Consider the following 25,686-nt stretch of genomic DNA (forward strand, 5'->3'; position numbering starts at 1 on the left):
ATTATTTCTTGCATATATACTACACATATATATGTTTTAAATCTTATTTTATTTTATTATATTATAATATACAATATATTATATTGTTATAATTTGAGAACAATTCAAGTCTACGGCCGGTCTCCATATACAGCAGATACACAAGTGTGTGTTGTTCACCTCTTCCATGAGTCTTTGTTTGAGTTCTCTCTCCGTCTCAAGTTTCTGCTGGAGGCTCCTTGCATTCATCTCTAACATGGCATGTTTCTTCTCCAGGTCATTGAGCTGAAAACAACACCACAACACAATAAACAACTCATAACAACAGCACAACCTATCAACGCGTCAAACAGAAGTGCTGATCTGAGGGAACAGAAGGGTTTTGTTATTCACTGTGTTCAGCTAATGCGCAGTGACGTGTTCATGTGCACCTCAGTGTTTAATTAATCTCCATCAGCTGTGGCGGCTAATCGTGGCTTGTTAAACTCCATATTGGCATGAATATTAATAATCGCAGACGGAGGGCCGGAGCAAACCGTGATAAAACATTGTGGGTGTGTTTGTGTAACTCACAGTATCAGACAGACTTTCTGCTTTCAGTCTCTGCTCTTTCAGGGCCTGCTGCAAAGCCACGATCTCGGCCTTGTGTTCCCGTACGGCCAGTTCAACCGCCTGCCGAGACTCTGTACTGCGCTGGTCCGCTCGCAACCTGGAGGAACACAGACACGTCAAACCACGCTGCCTACTGAGAAAACTTTAGTCTGTGTCGAGTTTAAGCCTGTCTACAGCATGATGACACTTCAAGGGGGTTTGTGATAAGGGATCGGTAAGGGTCCTCCCGGTAAAAATCACGTTCCATGGGGTAAAATCTGCATTTTTTTGGCAGGGTGCCCCTGGTAAAATTAGCATTCCAGGGGTTAAATATCACGTTACTGGGGTCGCTTCAACCCGCGGACATGAAAAGCAACCCACAGCAACACTGTTGAAGTAGCCCAATTCGGTGGGAAAACCGCGGACTTGGCAACACTGTTTGTGATACAAGTTGTATTGAAAATATCCTGTACGTGTGTAACCATGTGCTTGCGTCACCTGTTCTGCTTCTCGTTGTCCAGCAGTCTCTGCATGTCTCGGGTCCTGCGCTCCGCCTGGTTCTTCTCGTCCTCCAGGGTGGATCTCCAGTTTTCCCACTGTCTTTCCTTCTCCAGGAGCTCATCGTTCAGACTCTCCAGCTCCACAACCTGCTCCTCCAGCATGCTGCACGTGGTCTTCAGGGTCTCGATGTTCTGCAAAAACACACACACACTGCGTCCTATAATACAGCTCATTCTGTAGATGGAGGAGCTTCAGGGGTTTTACAATCTTTACAAATTGTACAAACATGTCTAAATATATACATCCAAATGCAATACCAACTAAAAGTAATAATACCTGAAAAAAAGAGTTCTCAGCAAACAGTGTTTTCAGCAACAAGTTTTCTCAATCCCGTTTAAAAAAAAAAAAAAAAAAAGGGCCTATGCTGCCATCTAGTGGTTATACCATGTATGACATTTGATTTTTTTATTCAACCAGATATTTTAAAAGAAAATAACTTTGAAATCAATTACTTGATTATCCAGACATCATTTTTTAGAAAAATCATGAGTATCAAATATGATCATCAGTCTTTGAGGAAGGTTTATTTGTTCATCTCTCAATCATCATTGTATTGCATTATATGTTTTAAAACTAAAGAGCTTTATTTTCCTTATTTTATGCAACATAATTTTTTTACTTTTAGATTTTAGATACACAAGAGTACAAGTGTGTGCGATGGAAACGGAGATGAACTAAAACGGACCACAAAGAGGTGTGACTCCACTTTCATGGAATCGTGAATGCAAAGATAACCAGATTCACTTCACTTTTTGCTCCACATATCGAGGATTGAGTGTGCAGATGATGCACCTGTTTCTGGTTGTTGAGGTGCATCTCTCTGTCGGCCACCTCTCTGCGCAGACGGTCCACGTCCTGACTGAGCTGCTGTTGTTCCTCGTTCTCCACCGTCAGCTCGTCCAGCTGTTTGGACAGGTAGAAGTTCTGCCGGTTCAGCTCTGCGTTCTCCTGGGTCAGCTGGGTCAACTGCTCCTCCAGGTCTGTGATCACCTGCGACAGAGAGACTCATTCACATCATCATCCTCACTGACAACCTAATCAATATGTATGATTATGCTGGTTATCCATCACACACATAATTCCATTCATTAGAGTCAATCTACCATAATCACTCTCTATTCGGACACTGCTGGAATATTATATATACATTTTTGGGTATATATAATATTTTGGCCAAGAGAAGAAGATACCGACTGTTTCGATCTCTTCTTTCTTCGGCTGTTTTAATCAATAATTTCTCTCTACCCAATCCCTGAGGATCCTCAAGCCAAACGGAGAGCTTGAAATCACGCAAGCGAGCACAACGTGCCTCTGCTGCACTTCTTTCCATCTCAACTACAACCGCAGAGAACCATAGCCCACAGAGCACAGGGGATTGTGGGAAATCTTAGCACAGAAAACACACACTTACCGAACAGCTGTCCCTCAGCGCGTCAAACTTGCGTTGAATCTCATCTCTGTGGGCCTGAAGGAGAAGGACACACACATGATCAGTGAGAGCACTGTGGTGTACGTCTGTGTGTGTGTCGTACAGAGACGCAGTATTCTCATATTCTACATGTTTAACACTGAAGTCACATTAATAAATCACAGTCCAGGTTTCCAAAAAAAATCCTTTCATGACCATTTTACACCCTTTTTGACCTTTAAAATGTAACAGTTTTTGGTTCTTCATTGCTATGAGCCAGTGAAATATATCTATTGTAGTATAAATATAAATGTATAGTTATTTTAAAAATATTTATTTTCATTTTGAAGGTGCTTTATTTTTTACAGAAATATATATTAAAAAAAAAAAAGTATATGTATTATACAGTATATGTTTTATTTTAAAAATATTTTTTATTTTAAAGGTGCTGGAAAGTGCTTTTAAATAAAATATATATATATATATATATATATATATATATATATAAATTAGTTTTTATTTTTATATTTTCTGTTTTCATTTTAGCTAATTGTGTTTTAGTAAATTTTAGTTTAATTAATTCTGTTGTTAAGAACAGTTTTTATCAATTAAGGACTATTTCCAAACTTAAATCGTTTTAGTCATTCCAAGACTTGGAGAAGGTTATTCATGCTTTTATTACTTCACGCTTAGATTACTGTAACTCATTGTATCTGGGTCTTCCTCAGTCATCGCTTGCACGCCTCCAGATGGATGTTGACTGGGACAAAGAAATATGATCATGTCACCCCAATTTTAGCTTCGCTTCATTGGCTTCCGATCCATTTTAGAATCCAGTTTAAAATTCTGTTGTTTGTTTTTAAAGCTATTAATGATCAAGCCCCATTTTATCTTAAAGATCTTCTTACACCTCTGTCATCCTCCAGACTTTTAAGATCTTCAGTCAGGGCTCTATTATATATTCCACGCTCCCGTCTAAAAACTAAGGGAGATAGAGCTTTTTCTGTTGCCGCCCCCCGTCTATGGAATCAATTGCCTTTGGACATCCGCCTTGCACCTTCGATTACCATTTTTAAATCAAAATTGAAAACATATCTCTACTCCCTGGCTTTTTAATATTTACTTATTACTATTCTTCTGTTTATTGACTGTTTTGTTTGGTTTTACTCTGTTTTATTTTATTTTATGTTTCCTTACTCTGTTCAGCACTTTGGATAGCTCTGCTATGTTTAAATGTGCTTTATAAATAAAATTTACTTACTTACTTTATATAAACCTTAATATTATTTTCTTTGTGTTTAAAAATTCTTATGCTTGATCATTGTGCCCCAAATAAACTTTAAAGATTATCTTTCACTGTATTATGTTTGATTGTATACTGTGTTTGCATACCATTTGCCAATTCGCCAGAAAAAAACCCGCGCTTACCATCTCAGAAGCACTAGCTATGGCCGTATCAATTTCAAGTCTTATGTTTGTCATGATGACATCTAAAGTCCCCGCCAAAGGAAGTAGTCCCTTTTAGCAACTTGTTAAAAAACCGCCGTTTTTAAGACACAATAAAGGTTTAAAAGTGGGTTATAACTGGTGTGTTTTATGTCATAGATCAAAACGTGAAAATTTGTAGAGGCTTTGTTAACCACAGACCTTATTTCAGGCGATTTAGCAAAAACCCATTCAAAAAACCCATTGACTTCAGGGCGATGGAACTGGAAGTCCTAAAATGCTCGCTTCCGGGTTTTGCATACAAAAACACGTCATCCCTGAGGTACTCTATTGTCATGCAGAGTTTAGATCCAACCCTAATTAAACACACCTGAAGCTAATCAAGGTCTTCAGGATTACTAAAGTTACAGGCAGGTGAGTGTTTTTTTCAGGGTTGGAGATAAACCCTCCAGGATCAACGTTCCCCACCCCTGCTTTAAACTCTCAGGGGTACTTCAATTAAATATTTAAGCGTCAGTGAATCCCTGTGATCTGCACGTGTCTCACTCTCAGTGCAGTGATCTCCTCCTCGGCCTCGGCCGTCGTCTCCTCCAGTTCAGTCTTGGCCTGCTGTAACTGGCTCTCCAGCGCGTGTCGCGCGGCCTGCAGGCTGCTGATCTGAGATTCTCTCTCCTGTAGTGACAGCGTAAGCTCCGTCACCTGACGCTTGATCTCCAGCTTCTGCTCCTCATGCTCTAGACCCATCTGAAACACACACACCATGCGGTCAAAACATAACCGTCAGTTTCAACACACTACTAACTCAACCAGGCCCCGCCCCTTTATTCTGCGTATGAATTATTTAAATGAGGAATACTGTGAAGAAAACTCAAGACTACAATGGAGGCGTTTCAGGGAGTTCAGAAACACTGACACTGATATAGAGAAGAACTTTTTCATGCTCTAAACAGCAACATTACACGCTAAAGAAAGATGAGCATGTAATAAAGCATTATGGGCCCTCTTTAAGTGTCTTTTAAACTATCCTCACTTTTCTGGTATAAATTTTGGTCAGTGATATCCTCTCACCTCTCTCAGTCTGGTCTCCAGCTCCAAAATGCGGCTCTTCCTGCTCTGTTCCTGTTGGCTCATCTTCTCCAGATGTTCCTCTAGTTTGGCGTTCTGAGCTTCTAGTTTTCCCGCCTGAGACTCCAGGTAAAACTTCTGCTGCCGCAGCTCTGAGATCATCTCCTCCTGAGCTTTCCTGAGGAAAACACCAGCACACACTGTGACTTACAGACAGATCTCTGCACACAGACATGATGTTTGAGTGTTTGATGTGTTGATTTCCAGTAAAAGGGGGGGAAATAGATTTCTCCTTCAATAAACTCATTTCAGAAACATCCTGAGAATCATTGCTGCTTCTCCTGGGTGGCGTTTCTCAAAACTACTCAATTGTTTTTGTTTGGCTAAATTGCAAAACCTCAAATATTGCTATTCCTTCGTCACCCATTAAATCTAAAGCACTTGATTTAAGCCATGTTCAGACTTCTACAACTGGTTTAACCAGAGACTTCTAGAAAAAGTAGACACAAGTGTTGTTCACTCTGCTGCGCATAATAGCAACAATTTAATGAAAAAAAGAGACAATATATTGACTAGCGTTCTGTTTTCTATCATGCGCCGTGCACGTTTGTGATGATGTAAGATGAACGCAAATACCAGGGTTTGATAGAATTAAGTAAGTCGCACTCGGACCACAGCAAACGTGCACAGTGTGAAAGTTTTAGTTAATGATAATAACCCTGCACAGCACACAGCAGTCTGGAAACCCAAGCTGGTCTGAACTGGGCCAGTTTCATCATGTTTGGGGCTCTTACATGTTTTTCTGTGTGTAAATGCTGCTGTTGGCCGCCAGTTTATTGGCCTCGGAGAGCTCAGCGATCCGCTGCTCCAGACTCTTCATCTTATTGTCCATGGCGTTGATGGTCTGTAGAGAGAAACGCACAAAATCCAGCATCAGGACACATATGTTAGTTGAAGCGACAGCAGGAGAGTTTGAGAAACCAGTTTAGAAACATCATTTGTTGCCGCTAGTGTTGTAAATCACACACTTGACTTAATAACAGGACATCAAAGCCCATAAAATGAGTTAATTAAAACTCAGAAATTAAATTTGTAAAAAAAAAAAAATTTGGCTGCCAGTGATAAACTCTTAATAAAGCAGACTTTTATTTGTTAGATAGTGTTACTGAAGTATGTAAATGTTGAAAATGCATCACAACCCTGTGGTTTCACACAGTGAGCATGTGACTCTGAGATCAGCTGTAAGACACACGACGGTAATCTAGTTAGTTAACTGGATCAAGGGCTAAAAGGCTTGAAAATGAAGAGAATCTCACCCCAAAATCAAATGATAAAAATTATAAATTATATTTTTTACTATCATAAATGAGGCTCTTATATAATATAATTTTTATATATATATATATATATATATATGTGTGTGTGTGTGTGTGTGTGTGTAATTTACAATTTATTATATAATATATAATTTTTAATGTTTGCAATCAACATGCAAACTCATTAGTGAACACATCCATTTATTACCCATAAAGCTTTTTAGGCCTGTCATGATCGTTGATTAATCGTCTGGTCGTGGTTCTAATCGCAATTATTTGAGATAACTGCAAAAATTGTTCACTTTAAATTCAAATCAAATTTTCCATCCAAATAAGAGAAATTTAAGCGCTTGGAATGCCATCTAATGCATTTATTATAATTTTTATTATTATTTTTTATATGATTTCAATTAAAAATAAATCATGTGTCATCTTACACTGTAAGTAACATGAACAAAACAGAATTAAATTGTTAATCCCAATTATTCATATGACAACTAATCGTCAGCACACATTTCATGATCGTGATAGGCTTCAGTCTTAAACTGGACTCTAGTAGCTCAAAATCCTTAAAGTCAGATGATCAGATTCTGCCGGATGAACTAGTCGGTGTGTCTCTACAGCAAACACAACTAAACTCTGAGAAACACGAGCTTCAGATGAACGTGAGATGAAGACGAGACACTCACTGCTTTCTGCTCACTGATGAGTTTGCATTTCTCACGCGCCTCTTCCTCGTGTTGAGCTCGTTTCTGCTCCAGACTCTCTTTATCAGCCAGATCCGCCTTCATCTGAGCCTCCAGAACCTGCACAGATTTCAGGAAACACTTGAGGATCAACAGATCAGCATGTACATTCAGATATGAATATGATTTGGAGTTCTGATAGTGTGTGTGTGTGAAGGTTATGCATTAGATTGTTTTTGGAATGATAAAAAGAGAAGAAATGGATTTGAAACTGATTTGGCAATGACATCTATTGTGAAAATCTTTACTGAATGATGTTTCTGATGTTCAAACTCTGGTACAGATCAGTCTCATTCACTCATGAACATCAAACAGACATTTTATACTTGGAAAAACTCATCTGTCCTCTAAATTTGTGATGGTAATGACAGCTGTAATGGACACAGTGATTCTTTGTTATAAATTATGACACATTGTACACAAACACGATTTGACAAAAAGTGGACATCACTTTGATTTAAAGACTATTTAACAGAATAAAGTTAAACTCTTAAAAAAGGAAAAGGTCATTAAAGAACAAACATTTTGATTAAAGATATTATAATCTATAAACTACCTTTTAAAAGTTTGATAAAAACACAATGTTAGCTGCAACACCGGTTAAGTCATTTTTATGTTGTTTTGATTTTTTATAGTAATAAAAATCTTGTAGTTCAGTTAGAAAACAGACATTACAAATAAAAAATGCATCTAATCAATGCAGCGTGAGCCGAATGAGATAAACAGCAAGAGTCAGATTTCATTTATCACGAGAGTGAGGAGCTGACTGACAAGACGATGGCAGAAGATTTGGTTTCAAAGCAAAATGTAAAAGCGCCTACCCACCATTCAAGCATTTGCCACCCCGAATTGGCGCTAATTTGAAAGCATGGCCATTCATAATGGTGCGTGTCTATTGGCAAGGAGCGTTTTCAGTTCATTTAAATTAATTGAAAATGCTCGCTCTTCTCCACACCGTTATGAATGCCTGTGCAGCTGTGCGCATTTGACTTTCACTTTTGAATTAGAGATTTAAAATTACCGGTGTTGTCACACATCGATTGACCGGTGGGAAAACTTCCTCACCGTCACAACCCTAGTTTGGTAAGATTATTTAATGTTTTTGAAAGAAGTGTAATTTATTCCTGTGGTCAAAACTGAATTTTCAGCATCTTCAGTGTCACATGATCCTTCAGAAATCATTCTAATATACTGATTTGCTGCTCAAGAAACATTTATGATTATTATCAATGTTGAAAACTTCATATTTTTGTGGAAGTTGTCGTACATTTTATTTTTCAGGATTCTTTGATGAATAGAAAGTTAAAAAGAACCGCATTTATTTGAAACAGAATCTTTTGTAACATTAGAAATGTCACTTTTTGGGTAATTTAATGCATCCTTGCTGAATATAAGTATTATTTTCTTTTTTGTTTTTAATCTTTAAACAGTAATGTATTTGAAAAGCTCCCTTAAACAAAATAATCCCTCAAAAATTTCTGTTAAGCATGAAAGTGTGTAATAATGTTTAACTTTAAAAATTAGCTACTTAAGTTTACTATAAATAATCTTTAAAAAAAATATCTTATTCACCCAAAAAAGTCACAATCGATAGTCACTGACAGCAAAAAAAAAAAAAAAAGAGAAATGTAGTCGTGTTCCTCTTTCATTACAGACTGACACTCGCATTATTCTGAATGTCAGAATCATCTCCAGTCATCAGCTTTATTTCTATAGCGCTTCATACAATACAGACCGTTTCAAAGCAGCTTCACGGTAATAAACAGGAAAATAACAGAATCAAACTTCATCACATATGAGACCAATTCAAATTCTGCTGTAAAGCAGCTCTATAGAAGACAATAGACTTATTATTCAGATCAATTCAGTTCAGTAACTGTGTAAAGTTCATGAAATAAGAAATGAGTCATAAGCAGCTCTACAGAAGATAATCGTGTCGTTATTCAGCTCAGTTTGATGTGCTTCAGTGTGCTCAACTCTACCTTGATTTTGTCCTCGTAAAGCCGCTCTTTCTGCACCAGGTGTGCTTCCATCCTCTGCGCCGTCGCCTGCGTCTCCCGCAAGTTCTCCTCCAGCTCCTAAACACACATTCACACACACAGTCCACCGTCAGGTGACAAACACAGTCAACGATTTCCCAGCAGTAAAATCCCATCAGCAGGTGAAGTGAAGAAGTGAACTTGCTTTGAGAAGCCCTGAGCTGGTGGACGGGACGGCCTGAAGGTGTGTGTGTTCCTCATTGAGAGGTGAAGAGGTGTGTGTGTGTGGCAGCAGATGGGACATCCTGTGAGTGTGAGTGTGTGTTCTGTTGTCAGTTGCTAATCTGGTGAAAACAAGAATGACGGTGCAAAGACAAACGTGAAGAGAGACCTGTGTGTGTGTGTGTGTGTGAGGTCAGCTGGTTAAGGAGGCGTGTTAGTGGTTTAATCTTTGCTAGTCTGATCCGTCTCTCTCACCAGTATCTTCTCAGCCATCTGTTGGATCTGTTGGGATTTAGTCTGGATGTCGTCCTTCAGTTTATTCTCTCGACGCTCCACCATCTCCAGACGCTTCACTTGGTTTTCCAAAGTCTTTCTGCCCTCCTGACAGTAAGAAAGTAAAGATTTAACACTTATTATAGGTTCAGGAATCAAGCCTGTCAAGTTCTTATTACACACCAAAAACAAAAGAATGAATTCATATTTTTCATAAAGAAACTTAAACCTGTTTTTGGCACCATTAAGATTTTTTGCATTGAATTTTCATGACAATTGAGCACATTTAACCCACAAAATATCATAACTGTGAAATACATCATGATCGTATTTTCTGCAGTATATACACTACTGCTCAAAAGTATTTTTTATTTTAAGAAATTAATATTTTTATTCAAGAAGGATGCATTAAATTGATCAAAAGTGACAGTAAAGATATTTATAATGTAAAAAAAAATACGTTGTTTCAGATAAATGCTTTTTTAAAACTTTCTATTCATCAAATAATTTTGAAAAAAAAAAAAAAAAAAGTTTCTTGAGTATCAAATCAGCATATCAGAATGATTTCTGAAGGATCATGTGACACTAAAGACTGGAGTAATGATGCTGAAAATTCAGCTTTGATCACAGGAATAAATTACACTTTACTATATATTCACATAGAAAACAGCTGATTTACATTGTAATAATATTTCACTGTTTTACTGTATTTTTGATCAAATAAACGCAGCTTTGGTGAGCAGAAGAGCTATAATGTCTTATTTCAAAAACATTAAAAGTCTCACAGACTTAAACTTTTGAATTGTAGCACATGCTTATTTAAATAAAAAGTGTACAGTATTTTATAATATAATTCAATAAAATACTAAATGAAAGTAATAATTAATAATTCTAATAATTATCATTGCTGAGAATATAACAATTATTTAAAAAACGGAAAAGAAAAAATAGAAAAAAATGAAAAATGTGGCAAATTGTCATGCAAGTCAATATAAAAATCTTGGTAACAGTTTACAATAATCACAATGCACAAACAAAACAAAAATATAAATACATAAATATGTAATAAATAAATAAAATGAAATGACATGGACTGACACCTGTCGAGGCTTTCCCTGTATATGGCCCAAGATGGAAAATAAAATAAAAAATTAAATTAAACAAGAATAAAATAAAATAAAATAATAAAACATGAAATTAAAAAATAAAAATAAAATTAAATAAAATAAAAATTAAATATAATAAATAAAATTAAACAAGAAATAAAATAAATATAAAAATCTTAGTAACACTTTACAATAAGGTCCCATTAGTTAACGTTGGTTAATGCATTAACTAATAATGAGCAATACATTTGTTATAGTATTTATTAATCTATGTTAACGTTAGTAAAAACAGTTTATTGTCAGTTCATGTAAGCTCAGGTCCATTAAATAAAATTAATAGTATTAGTAATGTATTAGGAAGTGTTGAAATTAACATTAACTAAGATTAATAAATGCTTTAGAAGTATTGTTTATTGTTAATATAATTAAAATTCATGTTAATGTATGTAGTTATATGTAGTAATAACTTCTTTTGTCCTTTTTAATAATGGTGTGAACACTGATCCATTCCACTCCTTCACTAGTGATAAACTAATAAATCAATTAATTATCTAACATTTGTCCATTTTGAGATACAGTATCAGCTGATAACTGTGTTAATCCTTTCAAAGAAGCTTTAACTCTCTCTTGTATCAGTCCCACAATCCACCAGCAGCTTTGTCAAGGCATAATATTAATTTTCTGTTTATATAGTATGTCTGAGTAAACATCAGCCATTATAAACTCGAGCGTGACCCGTCTCACCTCGGTCTCTCGCAGGCGTCTGCGCAGTGTGTCACTGGGGTCAGATTTACAGCGCAGACGCTCCAGTTCTCGCTCCAGACGCTCTTTGGCCTGACGGATGTTCTGCAGCAGCTCCGTGGCTTCAGTGCTCGCCTTCACCGCCTGCGGGGTCAAAGGTCAAACTCATTAAAGGTGCAAAATATGAATTGCATTATACATATAACACATCGTTTTGGGCCAAGAGGTCAAACTGTGAACTTCACATCCTCTAAAGGTCAGATGTCTATTCAAACATACATGGCAAAAGAACACATTTCAATGCCGATGCTTGTGTTTTTGCCCGTGTTTGTGTGCAAAAAGATTAGCAAGGTGTTGTTGGTCTTTGTAAAATCACTGTATCATACAGGCTATTAATTACTATTAATATACAGTATAATGAAACAGACAGGCATTCATATTACACATCAAAAATAAAGAAAGAAATACCAACCTTTGAGAGTTTATCCTGCAGCTCCTGGATCTTCAGCTGCTGTTCGCCGTTCGTCTGAAACACAGAAGCTTCATGAAGTCACTCTTATTTCACACACTGTGACGATCAGAGCAGAGGAGGGTGTAATCAGAGGAAATTAAACGTCAGCGCAGGTGAAGTCAATGACAGAGACATACGACTGATTCAAAGAGACGTTTAGCACCAGGACACACTGACGTTTAGAACATGATCACACTGTCGTCTAAATCTACTGATGTGTGAATTATCGCTGACTCTATCATGTACTGACCAACAGTTCATTGTTTATTCATTATTGGCATCAGGCAGATATTGAATACAAGTAATATTAGTGCTTATGTGTTCCAGTGCAAACAGGAAAACTCTTTTCATTGGACAGGAACAAAACAGTACAAAACAGTGGCCCAAGACAGAAAGTAAAATAAAAAAAAACATTAAATTAAACAAGAAATAAATTAAAATAAAATAAAATGGACTGAACACCTGTCAAAGCTTTCCCTGTATGACCTGAGATGGAAAATAATAATAATAATAATTAAATTAAACAAGAAATTGTTTTTTTTTTTTTTTTTTTATGTAATAAATAAATAAAAATAAAATAAAATGCACTGAACACCTGATGTGACCCGAGATGGAAAATAACATAAATTGTAAAAAATAAAATACATAATATATATATATATAAATATTATATATATATAAATAATTAAACAAGAAATAAAAATTAAAAAAGAAAATGTAAAAAAATAAATAAAATAAAATGGACTGAACACCTGTCAAGGCTTTCCCTGCATATGACCTGAGATGGAAAATAAAATAAAATGTAAATAAATAAATAAAACAAGAAATACATATACATATATATATATATACACATACATACACACACACACACACACACACACACATATATATATATATATATATATATATATATATATATATATATTTGTTTTTTTTTTAATGTAATAAATGTAATAAATAAATAAAAATAAAATAAAAGGGACTGAACACCTGTTGAGGCTTTCTCGGTATATGACCCGATGAAATGAAATGAAATAATAAAATAAAATTAGTAAAAATTAGTAAAAAGTAAAAATTAAATAAAAAATAAAATACAATGAGATGGACTGAACACCTGTCAAGGCTTTCCCTGTATATGGCATGAGAAATAAAATACAAAAATATAATAAATAAAACAAACAACAAAACAAAAAACATTAAATTAAACAAGAAATATAAAATTAAATGAGATTTCCCAGTATATGGCCAAAGATGGAAAATAAAATACAACGAAATAAGATATAAAATTAAGTAAGAAAATAAAACGTGAAATAAAATTAAATAAAATAAAGATAACAAACCCTAAAACAAACAAAGTTATTTGGACAAGTGCCATGTTATTTGTAAACTACCCTGCATCTATATACAGCTCTGGTGATAAATATCTATCTATATGCCAAGTATCAGTAAAACACAGTGCTTGAGTGTCTGGTTTTAACAGATGAGCTTATCATCACATTTTATAAAAATTCATGAAGAAGAGTGTCCTCTCAAAATGAAACTACTTGACCGGAGACAGATTTCACAGTATGAAGAGCGAAGTGAGCATCATTGAGGATGATTGACACCCACATCAACACACAAACACTCTCTCTCACTCTCTGTTTTTCTGACGTGACTGAGCAGCTAAAACAGAATTCAATCTCACTACAGACATTTCCATGACTTTAAGATTTGATTGTTTTCTGTGGTTTTGCAGGCCTAGAAATCACAAATTTAAACTTCCCTGATATTTCCAGGATTTGCATCACCCTGGGAAATGTGCTGGTTTATTAATAATAATAATTTAGCACCAGTATGATCGCACTGTGACGGCTCCGTCGACTGGTATCATGTGATCAGTTTGAACACTCAGTCAAAGCTAAAAGAGCCCACAGGGACGTCCTGTCCATCCCAGAGAAGAGGACGCTTAGTGTCGTTTGAGTCAAATCTGATGATGATCTGATGACGGATGAATTATTGAGACTGTGCTCTCCACCGGCCTGCTCAATTATTCATTCAGAGGGACACAAACAGATTTCAAATGAATTTCAGTCATCATGTGTTTGACTGAGTGAAGATGGTGATTTGTACCTTCTCGAGTTTAGAGAGCAGCTCCTCCACCTCCGCTTTCCCCTGCTCCTTCGCCTGAACAAGAGACAAACACTCAAAATCACATGACAAGATCATAAAAAAATCATTTATGTAAATATTTAAATGTTCAGAATTGTGAAAAAACCTTCTGTACTTTTTGTATCCTCCTTATAAAGTCTCTTTATATCCCCTTATTAAGCTAAAACACATTTGAAAAATTTGCATTACGGCCCTAAAGTTTTTAATCGCGCTCCTAAATTTTTCAACTTACGAGCACGTCTCAAATATAAGAGAGTTTTCATTCGCGTCACATGTTTTGAGCACATCATTCCCAGATTTACATTAGTGTTATTTCAGGCCATATTACTGCACTACTATTCTGACATGAGAACAACAGTCCGAATAAACAACGAGTGGATGTTACTAAAGTACTTGGTCACACACACACACACACCTTCTGGATCCTCTGCTGGTATTCGGCCGCTTTCCTCTTCAGCTCTTCGCTGGTCTGTCGTGACTCTCGCAGCTCGGTCTCGTACAGGTCGCTGCGGCGGCGGGCGGCAGACAGATCCTCCTCCAGCTGTCTGATGGTCACCTGCATCTCCTCCAGCTGAGCGTGATACTCCTGAACACAGCCAGAGAAACATCAGGTCAAATATGAAGTCATATTCATAAAATGCATGTTCACAGTAACTCAGAGGACATGCACTTCTATGGAAATTTAATTCGAGTGACACAAAACATTCAAAATTACTATTAGGATCAACACTAGACGTCCACGTGTGTTTCTGCTCCTCTAGCGCTCTGAGAAAAGCTCATGTGTTCCTGTGAAACGACCTGCTGACAGCAGCCGGACGGGTTAATGAGGGTTTGAACGAGTAAGATGCATTAAGGAATCAAACGGGCGGCTTCAGAGAGTGACTGAAATATAATGTGAATGATTACTGGCTGAGATTCTCTCTGAAGACGGCAGGTCTTACGAGGTTAATTGTGCTGCGTTTAGAGGTCCGAGAGAAAAATCGCACATAAAATCAGACTGAACGCAGTCATGCTCTTCACGTCATTTCAGTCTGAACAAAGAGTTTCTTAGTTTCTCTCACTCTTAAAAGAGACATTTAAGAGACAAAATGACGATTTAGTTGCCAAATTACAGGATTTCATGATCTAGGTGTTTGTTCAGAGGGACTGTGACTGAAGGTCTGTCATTTAAAACTGCCGTAAGTGATTCTTAAATGGGAAATATGACTATTAATTGAGAGACGTCAGTGAATTATGTGTCCTGAAATATCACACTGTTACAGCACTAGACTGAGTAACGCATTGAACACTGATTTAAGATTTATGCATATAAAATTTCCATCCATTTGTTTTTTCAACAAAAACAAACTAATAAAATAAATGTGATGCATATTTGTCAGTCATGCATAAATAAAAGTTCATTTTGTGAGTGTGTGTAAGTGTGTGAGATCACAATTCTCCCACGATTGTGAATAGACCACTAAACAAAACAGTATATTTAAAAAAAAATTTTTAATTAATTAGAATTATTTAAAAACAATCAGGTTGAGTGAATGATTCAGTGACTCACTCAAAGACTTCACTGGATGAATCAGTGTTTTTGAACGAATCTTTTGAATGAATAATTCAATGACAAACACACTTTTTTTAACAGTCACTTGTCTCCACCTACTGGTTTAACTTTGTAATTGATCCAATCTTAATTTGAAGCATCAATTTACTTTCAAAAGGTGATTTACTCTATTTTGATCTCTACTGTAGACATTAGTGTTTATATCTGAACTATAAACATTTATTCCAGTACTTTTGTGATAATTTGAATGATCTGTAAGACCGAAATAATGATTCTGTGAAGCTGTTTCATACGTGACAGCTGCTCTCTCTGGCTCAGAACGCAGATTCGTCCTTATCGAAGGTTTAATAGACTGAGCCGAATCACTGTCATTTAGAAATAAGATTCTGTGGGTGTTTGAATTGAGATTGTGATCATTTAATGATTAATCATGCAGCTCTAGTGTGTGTGTGTGTGTGAGAGTGAGTGTCAGAGATCAGTGTGAAGGACTGATTGTTAGAGGAAGATCTGGAGACTGAATCAGACTGATATTGATCGGAGGAGACTGACAGTCTGAAGTGATCTGGATGAGATCTGCTGAGATGTCCAGCAGTACGACACCTAATTACTTCATCGTAACGAGAACAGTGTCTAGCATGCTAATAAACACTAACAGAAGCTTTTTAGTAATCTGCAGTAATTATCAAGTAAGCACTATTGACATATTCTTCTACAGGTATCTTCAAAAACAACATATTTTGTTTGCTGCTATAATTCAGACACATGTTATATGTTATATAATAAATTATGCTGGACACAGTATACACCGTGGACAGACAGATAGATAGATAGAAACAGGCTGGAGAATTTCCAGACAAAAAGAAATGAAACTCCTGCCAGTTTGTGACAAAGCCTTTTTCAGATCCCAGCACACTCAGGGTTTAAAAACCAGCTCAAGACATGTTTTCCAGCACAGGATTATCCACTAATTCTTGTTTCTAGTTCAGTGAGTGAAATATTATTCCCCATAATGCCTTGAGCTCATGTTCATGCACACACACACAGAACCACCAAAACTCAGGCAGCATGTTTGCATTACTGAGCTGTTTTCCCATCAGAAAATAAACAGACTAATAAGAAAACCCAATTTGACGTAATAATATACTTCAAATATAGGATAAACATAACATCACTAGTCTATGATCAGATAAAAAGTGGTTGTGACTGTACCAATAAGATCACTGTCACGTGTGTGTTCAAAGGACATTATACTGAACAAACGACTATGTTTGCAGAGGAAAAAACACCAATAAACCAGGAAACCAAGGAGGAAACACTGAGGGAAAAAAGCAACACGGAAGAACTTAATGATGTGTGATGATTAGCGATTAGCTGGCGTTTAGACCAGTCTCCTCAGCGTGTCCTCAATTACAGGATGCTGTTCTGCAAATTAATGGCTAATAAAGTCGAGCTAATGGAGATACTGCAGGATACAGTCAGACAAACGACTGATACAAAGTTCATATCATATGCTGATTTGGTGCTCAAAACATTTCTGATTATTATCAATGTTGAAAACACTTGTGCTGCTTCATGTGTGGAAACCGTCATACACTACCATTCAAAAGCTTAGGACATGTAAGATGAAAAAAAATAATACTTTTCTTCAACAAGGATGCTTTAAAATGATCAAAAGTGACAGTAAAGACATAATTTTTCAAAAGATTCTATTTCAAATAAATGTTGTTCTTTTGAACTTTCTATTTTCTCATGGTTTGCACAAAAATATGAACTGTTTTCAACATTGATAATAATTATAAATGTTTCTTGAGCAGCAAATCATCATCTTAGAATGATTTCTGAAGGATCATTTGACACTGAAGACTGGAGTAATGATGCTGAAAATTCAGCTTTGATCACAGGACATTTTATTATATATTCACATAGAAAACAGCTATTTTACATTGGAATGATATTTTCAGATTTTTACTGTATTTTTGATCAAATAAATGCAGCCTATATATATATATATATATATATATATACACACAGTATTTGTGGTGAAGTGAGTTTGTTCACCTGCTCCTTGATCTCCTGGAGTTTGTTGCTCTGCTCTCTGATGTCATGGAGGAGCTGGAGAGCTTTATCATCTTCCTGTGACACTTCAACACGAGCCTGTTCCAGACTGCGCTTCAGACTCTACACACACACACACACACACACGTCTGTTATGTTGAGATGCAGCAGTTGTGGGAACACAAGGTCAGAACGAAAAGAGAACAGCGTGCCAAGAGTGGTTTTATCAGCAAGAGTATTTGCATTACAGACGGAACATCAAGAGCGCAGATATGAAATCAAGTCAGTTTTGCTGTTCTAGATATAAAACAATAGATACGTCCATCAGAGAGTATGTACTGATAAAGTCCTGCTCTGTCTGCCTGGTCCAAACACTATGTTAAGGCTGTCTTAGGACTTTTCTGAACAACTAACAGATGATCAGTCTTACTTTTTGTTCTCAAATTAGACCAATTAGACCAAAGTTGTGAATAAAACTTGAGCAAAAAATGTACATATCGCATGAAACATTTGCAAATAAAGCACCGTTTCCATCCTGTGTGTTCAAGAAAACAAAATTGTCACTTCCTGGGAAACGGGCACAAAGCATGTGACTATTTTAAATCATAATAACTATGATAAATATAATATAATAACTATAATATAATAAATTAAAATGCTGCACTGTTATCTTGCATTCAGATGCCTGCTTGAAAAACTCTCTATAAGTGAAGTTTATTATGATTATTTAATTATTATTCCTCACGCTGCATTCGGTGATGTAGGTGGCGAGGTCCTGCTCCAGGATGCTCCTCTGGGTCTCGGAGGCTTTGAGCTCCACATCCTTCTGCTGGAGGACTGACTCCAGGTCAGTCATCTTACGCTGAAACCGCGAGATCTCCTGCTCCATCTGAGCGGCCACAAACACAAGCACCAGGTCTAAATGCATTTTACAGCAGCGCTCGGACAACGCCAACACAACCATGACCTCACACTCCTGTGCATGATACACACTTAAACTCTACGAGTAACATCTTCTTGTGGCGATACTTTGAAACTGTATTTCCTTCTCCGTTGAATGTGTATGACTGTACACATGATTTGTGTTTGTTTGCACGGTTTTCTGCGGTGCTGTTGGAGTTTAGCTTGTATTTAGCTGGAAATATTCCAGTTTATCAGCTTAATGTTCATTCAGACTAGGGGTGTGTGATACTGACAAATCTCAATACTTTTTGGTATTTTGTCGATAAAGATAATTAGACAATATTTTACTGAGGGTGTTTTTGTACCTTGGCTAGTTTAGGCCAGTCGTGGACAGCTGACTCCATATTCTTAAACTAATAATGACTTTATGAGCTTTAAATTGAACTTTATTTAACTTTAAGGACTGATATTTGCCACCCTAAATTGATTTCCAAGGGCCTTTTTACCTTTCTAACCTTTATTTTATACATGCATCATTTAAAATTCTTAAGTTTAATCAATAAATTCAACTGTAATAAGACACTATAGTTACAAATCAAATGAAATCAATATCAACAAGTATATTTTTGCACTGCAGAAGTGGCATAAAAGCTGCATCTAATGCAGAATTTAGATGCATTTACGCTGCAAAATAAATAATGTTATGAGATTAATCTTTTAAAAATATTATTTTGAATATCAAAATATTTGAAATATGTTTATAAAAAGGAAAAGATACATTAAATATGAAACTAAAACCAAGTTTTAGCTAGTCGCTCACTCTCTCTTGATGAGCGAGTCATTGAATCAATCACTCAACCGATTCGTTCAAACGGCTGATTCATTCAGTAATGAAACACCACTGTGTGTCGCTCAAAGACACGATGAATCTGTTGCAGATATATGAAACTATTTTAATTGGCGAAATAAAGCAAAAACAGACAATATTAATCTCTGGTTTATTAAACAGATATAAAAATCACATTTGCAATCGTGTTGATATTCTGGAAAAACAGTGCACTTGCTTGTGTGACATTGTTTAAAGATATCATATACAAATAGTCAACTTTTTTGCCCCATATATTGAATTTCAGGGTCATTCTAACTGAATTCAACTAATCTACATCAAGCAGTGAAACATGCACTATCAACACATGCTTTCATTTTGTGCTTTGAAAAGTGAGGGACATATTTGATAATTTCAGCTTCCACATAATTACAGCAACAATTACAATATCATCTTAGACGATACATATTGCACACCCCTAAAGATGTCTTTACCCAGGTGTCTCTGTGCTCTTACCTTGTGACATTTGTCTTGAGTGTCTTGCAGTTCTTTGCTTTTGAGGTGAAGTTTTTTTTCCATGGAGTTGGTCTTGGCAGGAGAGTTGAGCCCGGCGCCAACCGATCTGATGACACAACGAACCCTTATGAGAACCACAGCAGAACATTTACACTCATCCAGTTCTAAAATGTTTCTAAAATGAGCCCATAAAATAACTTGAGAGAGCGTTTTTGTTTTTCCTGGGAATGTAGGGAATATCACACACACGTGATGTAAAGCGTCTGCCCGGCCTTTCACATTCATTACACACTCCATTAGTTTCATGTGAATGTGAATTCATTATTCATTCACAACCAAAGAACATAATCTTTATGTGCTGTTCATTAATTAAAACGACATGAATTAGACGTCAGGGAAAATCATCTCAGTATCAGGTTCTATTCACTAACATGAACCAGAAGTGTCTCAAAACCACAAACATCTCTAAACAGCTTCACAGGATCCATCAGAAAATAAAAACAGTTATATTTGTCATAGATTAGACTGACTGGGATTTGTATGGAAGCTTGTTTCCACCACGGAATATAAAATAAAAAGGTAACTGCGACTTTTTACCTCACACTTCCGAGTTTATAACTCTCAAAATTTAGTTTTTTCTTGCAATTCCAAGCTTATATCTCACAATTCTGACTTTTTTTCCTCAGAAATGTGAGATATAAACTCACAATTGCAAGTTATAAAGTCCAAATTACAAGATAAAAAGTAGCAATAACATTTTCTATTTTTTATTCCATTACAGAAACCAGCTTCCATAGTTGTTGATGAGCTAGTGGATGAGTTCAATCAACTCCACAGCAACTACATAAACTTAAAGTTGTAACTTCTTCCTGAGTCTCTCCATCAGTGTCGACTCCGGTTTGAACAATGTAAGGCTGAACACCGTTACTGACAATCCTCATTTTGACTGCGTGAGATTCTCCAGCTTTGTTGTCGTTGAGCGACCAAAGCGCGAGCTGTTAAAGCTCCGCCCTCTTCTGGAAAGAGGGCTGAGAGCAGCAGCTCATTTGCATTTAAAGGGACACACACAAAAACGGTGTGTTTTTGCTCACACCCAAATAGGGGCAAATTTGACAAGCTATATTAAATGATCTGTGGGGTATTTTGAGCTGAAACTTCACAGACACATTCTGGGGACACCAGAGACTTATATTACATCTTGTGAAAGGGGCATTAAAGGTCCCCTTTAAAGTTTTATAAGTTATTGTTCAAAATGAATGGAGTTTTTACTTCCGGAACCGGACTTTTGCACTCTATTGGAATTGTTTCACTGCAGCTTCACATTAATAAACAGGAAGACAACAGAATTATGATGCAAACTTTTTCAAAAATTTACATTCTCTCATTTCATAACATAAGGCTTCTGCCTTGCTCAGATATCTTAACTCAGATCTCAGTCTCTGCCATTAGACATCGGCTCATTACAGCTGAAAGTGCTGAGGAGGGAAAGAGCCACAGAGAGAGAGAGAGAGAGAGAGAGAGAGAGAGAGAGAGAGAGAGAGAGAGAGAGAGAGAGAGAGAGAGAGAGAGAGAGAGAGAGAGAGAGAGAGAGAGAGAGAGAGAGAGAGAGAGAGACACACACACACACACAGCTAAAGTGCTGATTATACTAAAACTCCAAACCAGGCCGGAGGGTAATAAAAACACAACAACTGCCCTTCATTTACATGTACGTGTGTGTTTGTTTACACATTATGAAATCAAATTACTGCAGTTTTCAAACTATGACACAGCCATAATTACTCATTTTAACGTTAAAGTATTTTAAAAGTCCTTATATAGAACAAAAAATACAGTCTCACACAGAAGTGAGTACACCCCTCACATTTTTGTAAATATTTTATTATGTCTTTTCATGTGACAACACTGAAGAAATTAAACTTTGCTACAATGTAAAGTAGTGAGTGTACAGCTTGTATAACAGTGTAAATTTGCTGTCACCTCAAAATAACTCAACACACAGCCATTAATGTCTAAACCGCTGGCCACAAAAGTGAGTACACCCCTAAGTGAAAATGTCCAAATTGGGCCCAATTAGCCATTTTCTCTCCCCGGTGTCATGTGACTCGTTAGTGTTACAAGGTCTCAGGTGTGAATGGGGAGCAGATGTGTTAAATTTGGTGTTATCGCTCTCACTCTCTCATATTGGTCACTGGAAGTTCAACATGGCACCTCATGGCAAAGAACTCTCTGAGGATCTGAAAAAAAGAATTGTTGCTCTACATTAAGATGGCGTAGGCTATAAGAAGACTGCCAAGACCCTGAAACTGAGCTGCAGCACGGTGGCCAAGACCATACAGCGGTTTAACAGGACAGGTTCCACTCAGAACAGGCCTCGCCATGGTCAACCAAAGAAGTTGAGTGCACGTGCTCAGCATCATATCCAGAGGTTGTGTTTGGGAAATAGACGTATTTGCTGCCAGTGCTGCCAGCATTGCTGCAGAGGTTGAAGGGGTGGAGGGTCAGCCTGTCAGTGATCAGACCATACGCCAAACACTGCATCAAATTGGTCTGCATGGCTGTCGTCCCAGAAGGAAGCCTCTTCTAAAGATGATGCAGAAGAAAGCCCGCAAACAGTTTGCTGAAGACAAGCAGACTAAGGACATGGATTACTGGACCCATGTCCTGTGGTCTGATGAGACCAAGATAAACTTATTTGGTTCAGATGGTGTCAAGCGTGTGTGGCGGCAACCAGGTGAGGAGTACAAAGACAAGTGTGTCTTGCCTACAGTCAAGCATGGTGGTGGGAGTGTCATGGTCTGGGGCTGCATGAGTGCTGCCGGCACTGGGGAGCTACAGTTCATTGAGGGAACCATGAATGCCAACATGTATTGTGACATACTGAAGCAGAGCATGATCCCCTCCCTTCAGAGACTGGGCCGTAGGGCAGTATTCCAACATGATAATGACCCCAAACACACCTCCAGAATGACCAATGCCTTGCTAAAGAATGTCTCCAGACCTAAACCCCATTGAGCGTCTGTGGGGCATCCTCAAACGGAAGGTGGAGGAGCGCAAGGTCTCTAACATCCACCAGCTCCGTGATGTTGTCATGGAGGAGTGGAAGAGGACTCCATGACCAAGACGGTTAAGCAGTGCTGGAAAATAATGGTGGCCACACAAAATATTGACACTTTGGGCCCAATTTGGACATTTTCACTTAGGGGTGTACTCACTTTTGTGGCCAGCGGTTTAGACATTAATGGCTGTGTGTGGAGTTATTTTGAGGTGACAGCAAATTTACACTGTTATACAAGCTGTACTCTCACTACTTTACATTGTAGCAAAGTGTAATTTCTTCAGTGTTGTCACATGAAAAGATAAAATATTTACAAAAATGTGAGGGGTGTACTCACTTCTGTGAGATACTGTACATGCAAACCTTAAGACTGAAATTAAGATTGTGAACAAAAAAAAAATACTTCATCAGTGCTGCACCGCAAACTATATTGACTATTTCCACACAGGTTTGCCAAACACTCCTCCCACCTCTTTGACTTCGTGTCCCTCTGCCATTGGTCCATCAAACAGATAGACTCCTCCCACACTCACTTCACTGCTCGAGTCAGAAGCTGATGCTAACAGAGCAATATTTGGAAAGCATCACAGACACTCTTCAGGAAGCCAAAGTTCTGATGGATTTTGGTTGAAAACTTCTCACAGAGGATATGAAAACAGAAAGAAACACCTAAATATAGAGAACCGAACGCCTACGACAGTATAAAAAGACATGTGAACCTCAATTCAAACCAAAGACAGGAAACAACTTGAGTTCCCACATGCATCTTATGTCAGTGATTCAGAACTGACTAAATGGAGTCTGACGGATAAATGTGTTCCAAAAATAAAGAGTGAAATCACAGCAGCCACACAATCACAACAGACATCACTAATGGAGGCAGAGAAAGAATAAAACTGACAAAAATACTGCAGCGGAGGGAAAGAACGAACCAATCACAGCGGCTCATGAACATCAGCTTTGACTGGAGGGCTGACAGCTCGCCCACCGAGGGCAGAACTTACGGGCACAGAAGGCAACACAACAATCACCACCTAAAAGTCAACAAGCTTAAACACTGACAAAGTCTGTCTGGTGCTTCCTACTGAAGGAGAAGCAGAGGAGAAGATCATTAAGCCATGCTTTTCTAACTCTATTGAGGGCTAATATGGTGAGTCCCTCACAATGCTTCAATCTCCATTTCATGAGCTTCTTCTGGATAAGTTTCAATCGAAGAACTTCGGCTGTTACTGCATCTGTCACTACCAGAAAATAAAGAAAGATTGGCATTTACAGATGCTGTCAGCTCCATCTACCTCTGATGAACACATAAACCACAGAAGAGTATTGAACAGTACAGTACAGATTAGCCCATCATAGTATAGTATAGTATAGCACAGCATAGTTATAACGGTTCGTTCTGATTCTCGAAACTGATTGGCTGAAAGGTCTTTCCAGCCATGCGATATTCTACCAGTATCGACACGGGAACCGTTTCACCATTTAAATCACTCCGCTTTCAACATTCTCACAGCAAGTGTCTTGGCGGACGAGCAAACCCACCATATGTTTTTTAGGCGAGAAGGTAGTTGTTTAGACCTCAGATATGCGATTTATATGTAAACATACAGCGCCTATTTGAAAATTTGTTTAGACATTTTTTTTTAGAGATGTGAGCTTCAGGCCGTCAGTGACAGTTCAGCGCTCATGTACCTGCAGAGAACAGCTTAAACTCAGCCATTGCTTACGAGACGCAACTGCAAATGCATTGACTAGCGCTGTCATGGGAAATCCTCTTAAATGTTAAAAGACAAAGATATCGCTTTCCTCAGCAGACACTCATTTTGTGATTCTGAATATAAAATTGACCTGAAGAACATCATCTAGATGCAGGTAATACACTCGCTCAGGCGATCTCGCTCTCATAATACTCTACATATTACAATGAGTTTCAATGAAGCGACTCAACGTTCCTTCGTTACTATTTCTAAAGTGACATTTTAGAATTAGTAACGGAGGCTTGGGCTCAACTGTTAAACTGTCAACTTGAGATTTGAATCCATGGCGGAAGGAAGTAGTTCCTCACAAATAAGGGTTTTTAAAGATGATACGTTGTTGTTCTTATTTATTTACACACTCGTGCCGTCGAACTGTTGTATAAGCGCAATATCACACTCGTAGCCATGCGATATGGCTCTATATCAGCACGGCTGTGATTACTACTCGTGTGATATTGCTTATATAGTAATCTACCCGGCGGGACACAAGTTGGCATACACTTGATGCATGGCTCATTAAACGTTCAAAAATGAATTCAGCCCGGTTTTCGCACACAGAAAATCGCCTCTCAGACGTCAGCGCACGAGTTCTGAATTAAGCTCTCTTTACGCACTTGAACAGACAAATACACACAAAATTATGGTGAGTATTCACATAAACACAGTCAGTTACAGTTAGGAAAATATCGGATTGGATGTTTATCCGTGCATTGGGCCTTAAAGTGCTGCTGTCCATTATTAATGTTAAACAAACTACAAAAGAAAAAGAGAAAATCACTCAATGTTCTTCAAGTCAAGTCAAGTTGAGCTTTATTGTCATTCTGCTACATGTGGTGACATACAGTGGAAGGAAATGTTCTTCAGCTTCTTGACTGAATAATCTTAATAGCTTTAATAAGGATTAATCTATATTTAACTTAT

At 37.3% G+C, this 25,686-nt stretch overlaps 1 protein-coding gene across 6 annotated transcripts in view; it reads right to left on the bottom strand.

The window, feature by feature from the left end:
- The window catches only part of LOC127512724 (citron rho-interacting kinase-like), an 81,801-nt gene that overhangs the window by 24,197 nt on the left and 31,918 nt on the right, over positions 1-25,686 (bottom strand). For all 6 annotated transcript variants that reach the window (XM_051893922.1, XM_051893921.1, XM_051893919.1 and 3 more), the window contains exons 11-28: positions 19,951-20,056; positions 18,451-18,594; positions 17,709-17,828; positions 14,514-14,684; positions 14,060-14,113; positions 11,906-11,959; positions 11,437-11,577; positions 9,569-9,694; positions 9,095-9,190; positions 7,056-7,172; positions 5,845-5,954; positions 5,054-5,228; positions 4,532-4,729; positions 2,543-2,596; positions 1,924-2,121; positions 1,069-1,262; positions 553-688; positions 160-264 (exon numbers count right to left, since the gene is read on the bottom strand). In XM_051893922.1, coding sequence (XP_051749882.1) covers positions 160-264; positions 553-688; positions 1,069-1,262; positions 1,924-2,121; positions 2,543-2,596; positions 4,532-4,729; positions 5,054-5,228; positions 5,845-5,954; positions 7,056-7,172; positions 9,095-9,190; positions 9,569-9,694; positions 11,437-11,577; positions 11,906-11,959; positions 14,060-14,113; positions 14,514-14,684; positions 17,709-17,828; positions 18,451-18,594; positions 19,951-20,056 — 2,299 coding nt within the window. The remainder of the gene's footprint in view (positions 1-159; positions 265-552; positions 689-1,068; positions 1,263-1,923; positions 2,122-2,542; positions 2,597-4,531; positions 4,730-5,053; positions 5,229-5,844; positions 5,955-7,055; positions 7,173-9,094; positions 9,191-9,568; positions 9,695-11,436; positions 11,578-11,905; positions 11,960-14,059; positions 14,114-14,513; positions 14,685-17,708; positions 17,829-18,450; positions 18,595-19,950; positions 20,057-25,686) is intronic.

This window comes from Ctenopharyngodon idella, chromosome 5 (assembly GCF_019924925.1).
Source record: "Ctenopharyngodon idella isolate HZGC_01 chromosome 5, HZGC01, whole genome shotgun sequence".
Taxonomy (NCBI): domain Eukaryota; kingdom Metazoa; phylum Chordata; class Actinopteri; order Cypriniformes; family Xenocyprididae; genus Ctenopharyngodon; species Ctenopharyngodon idella.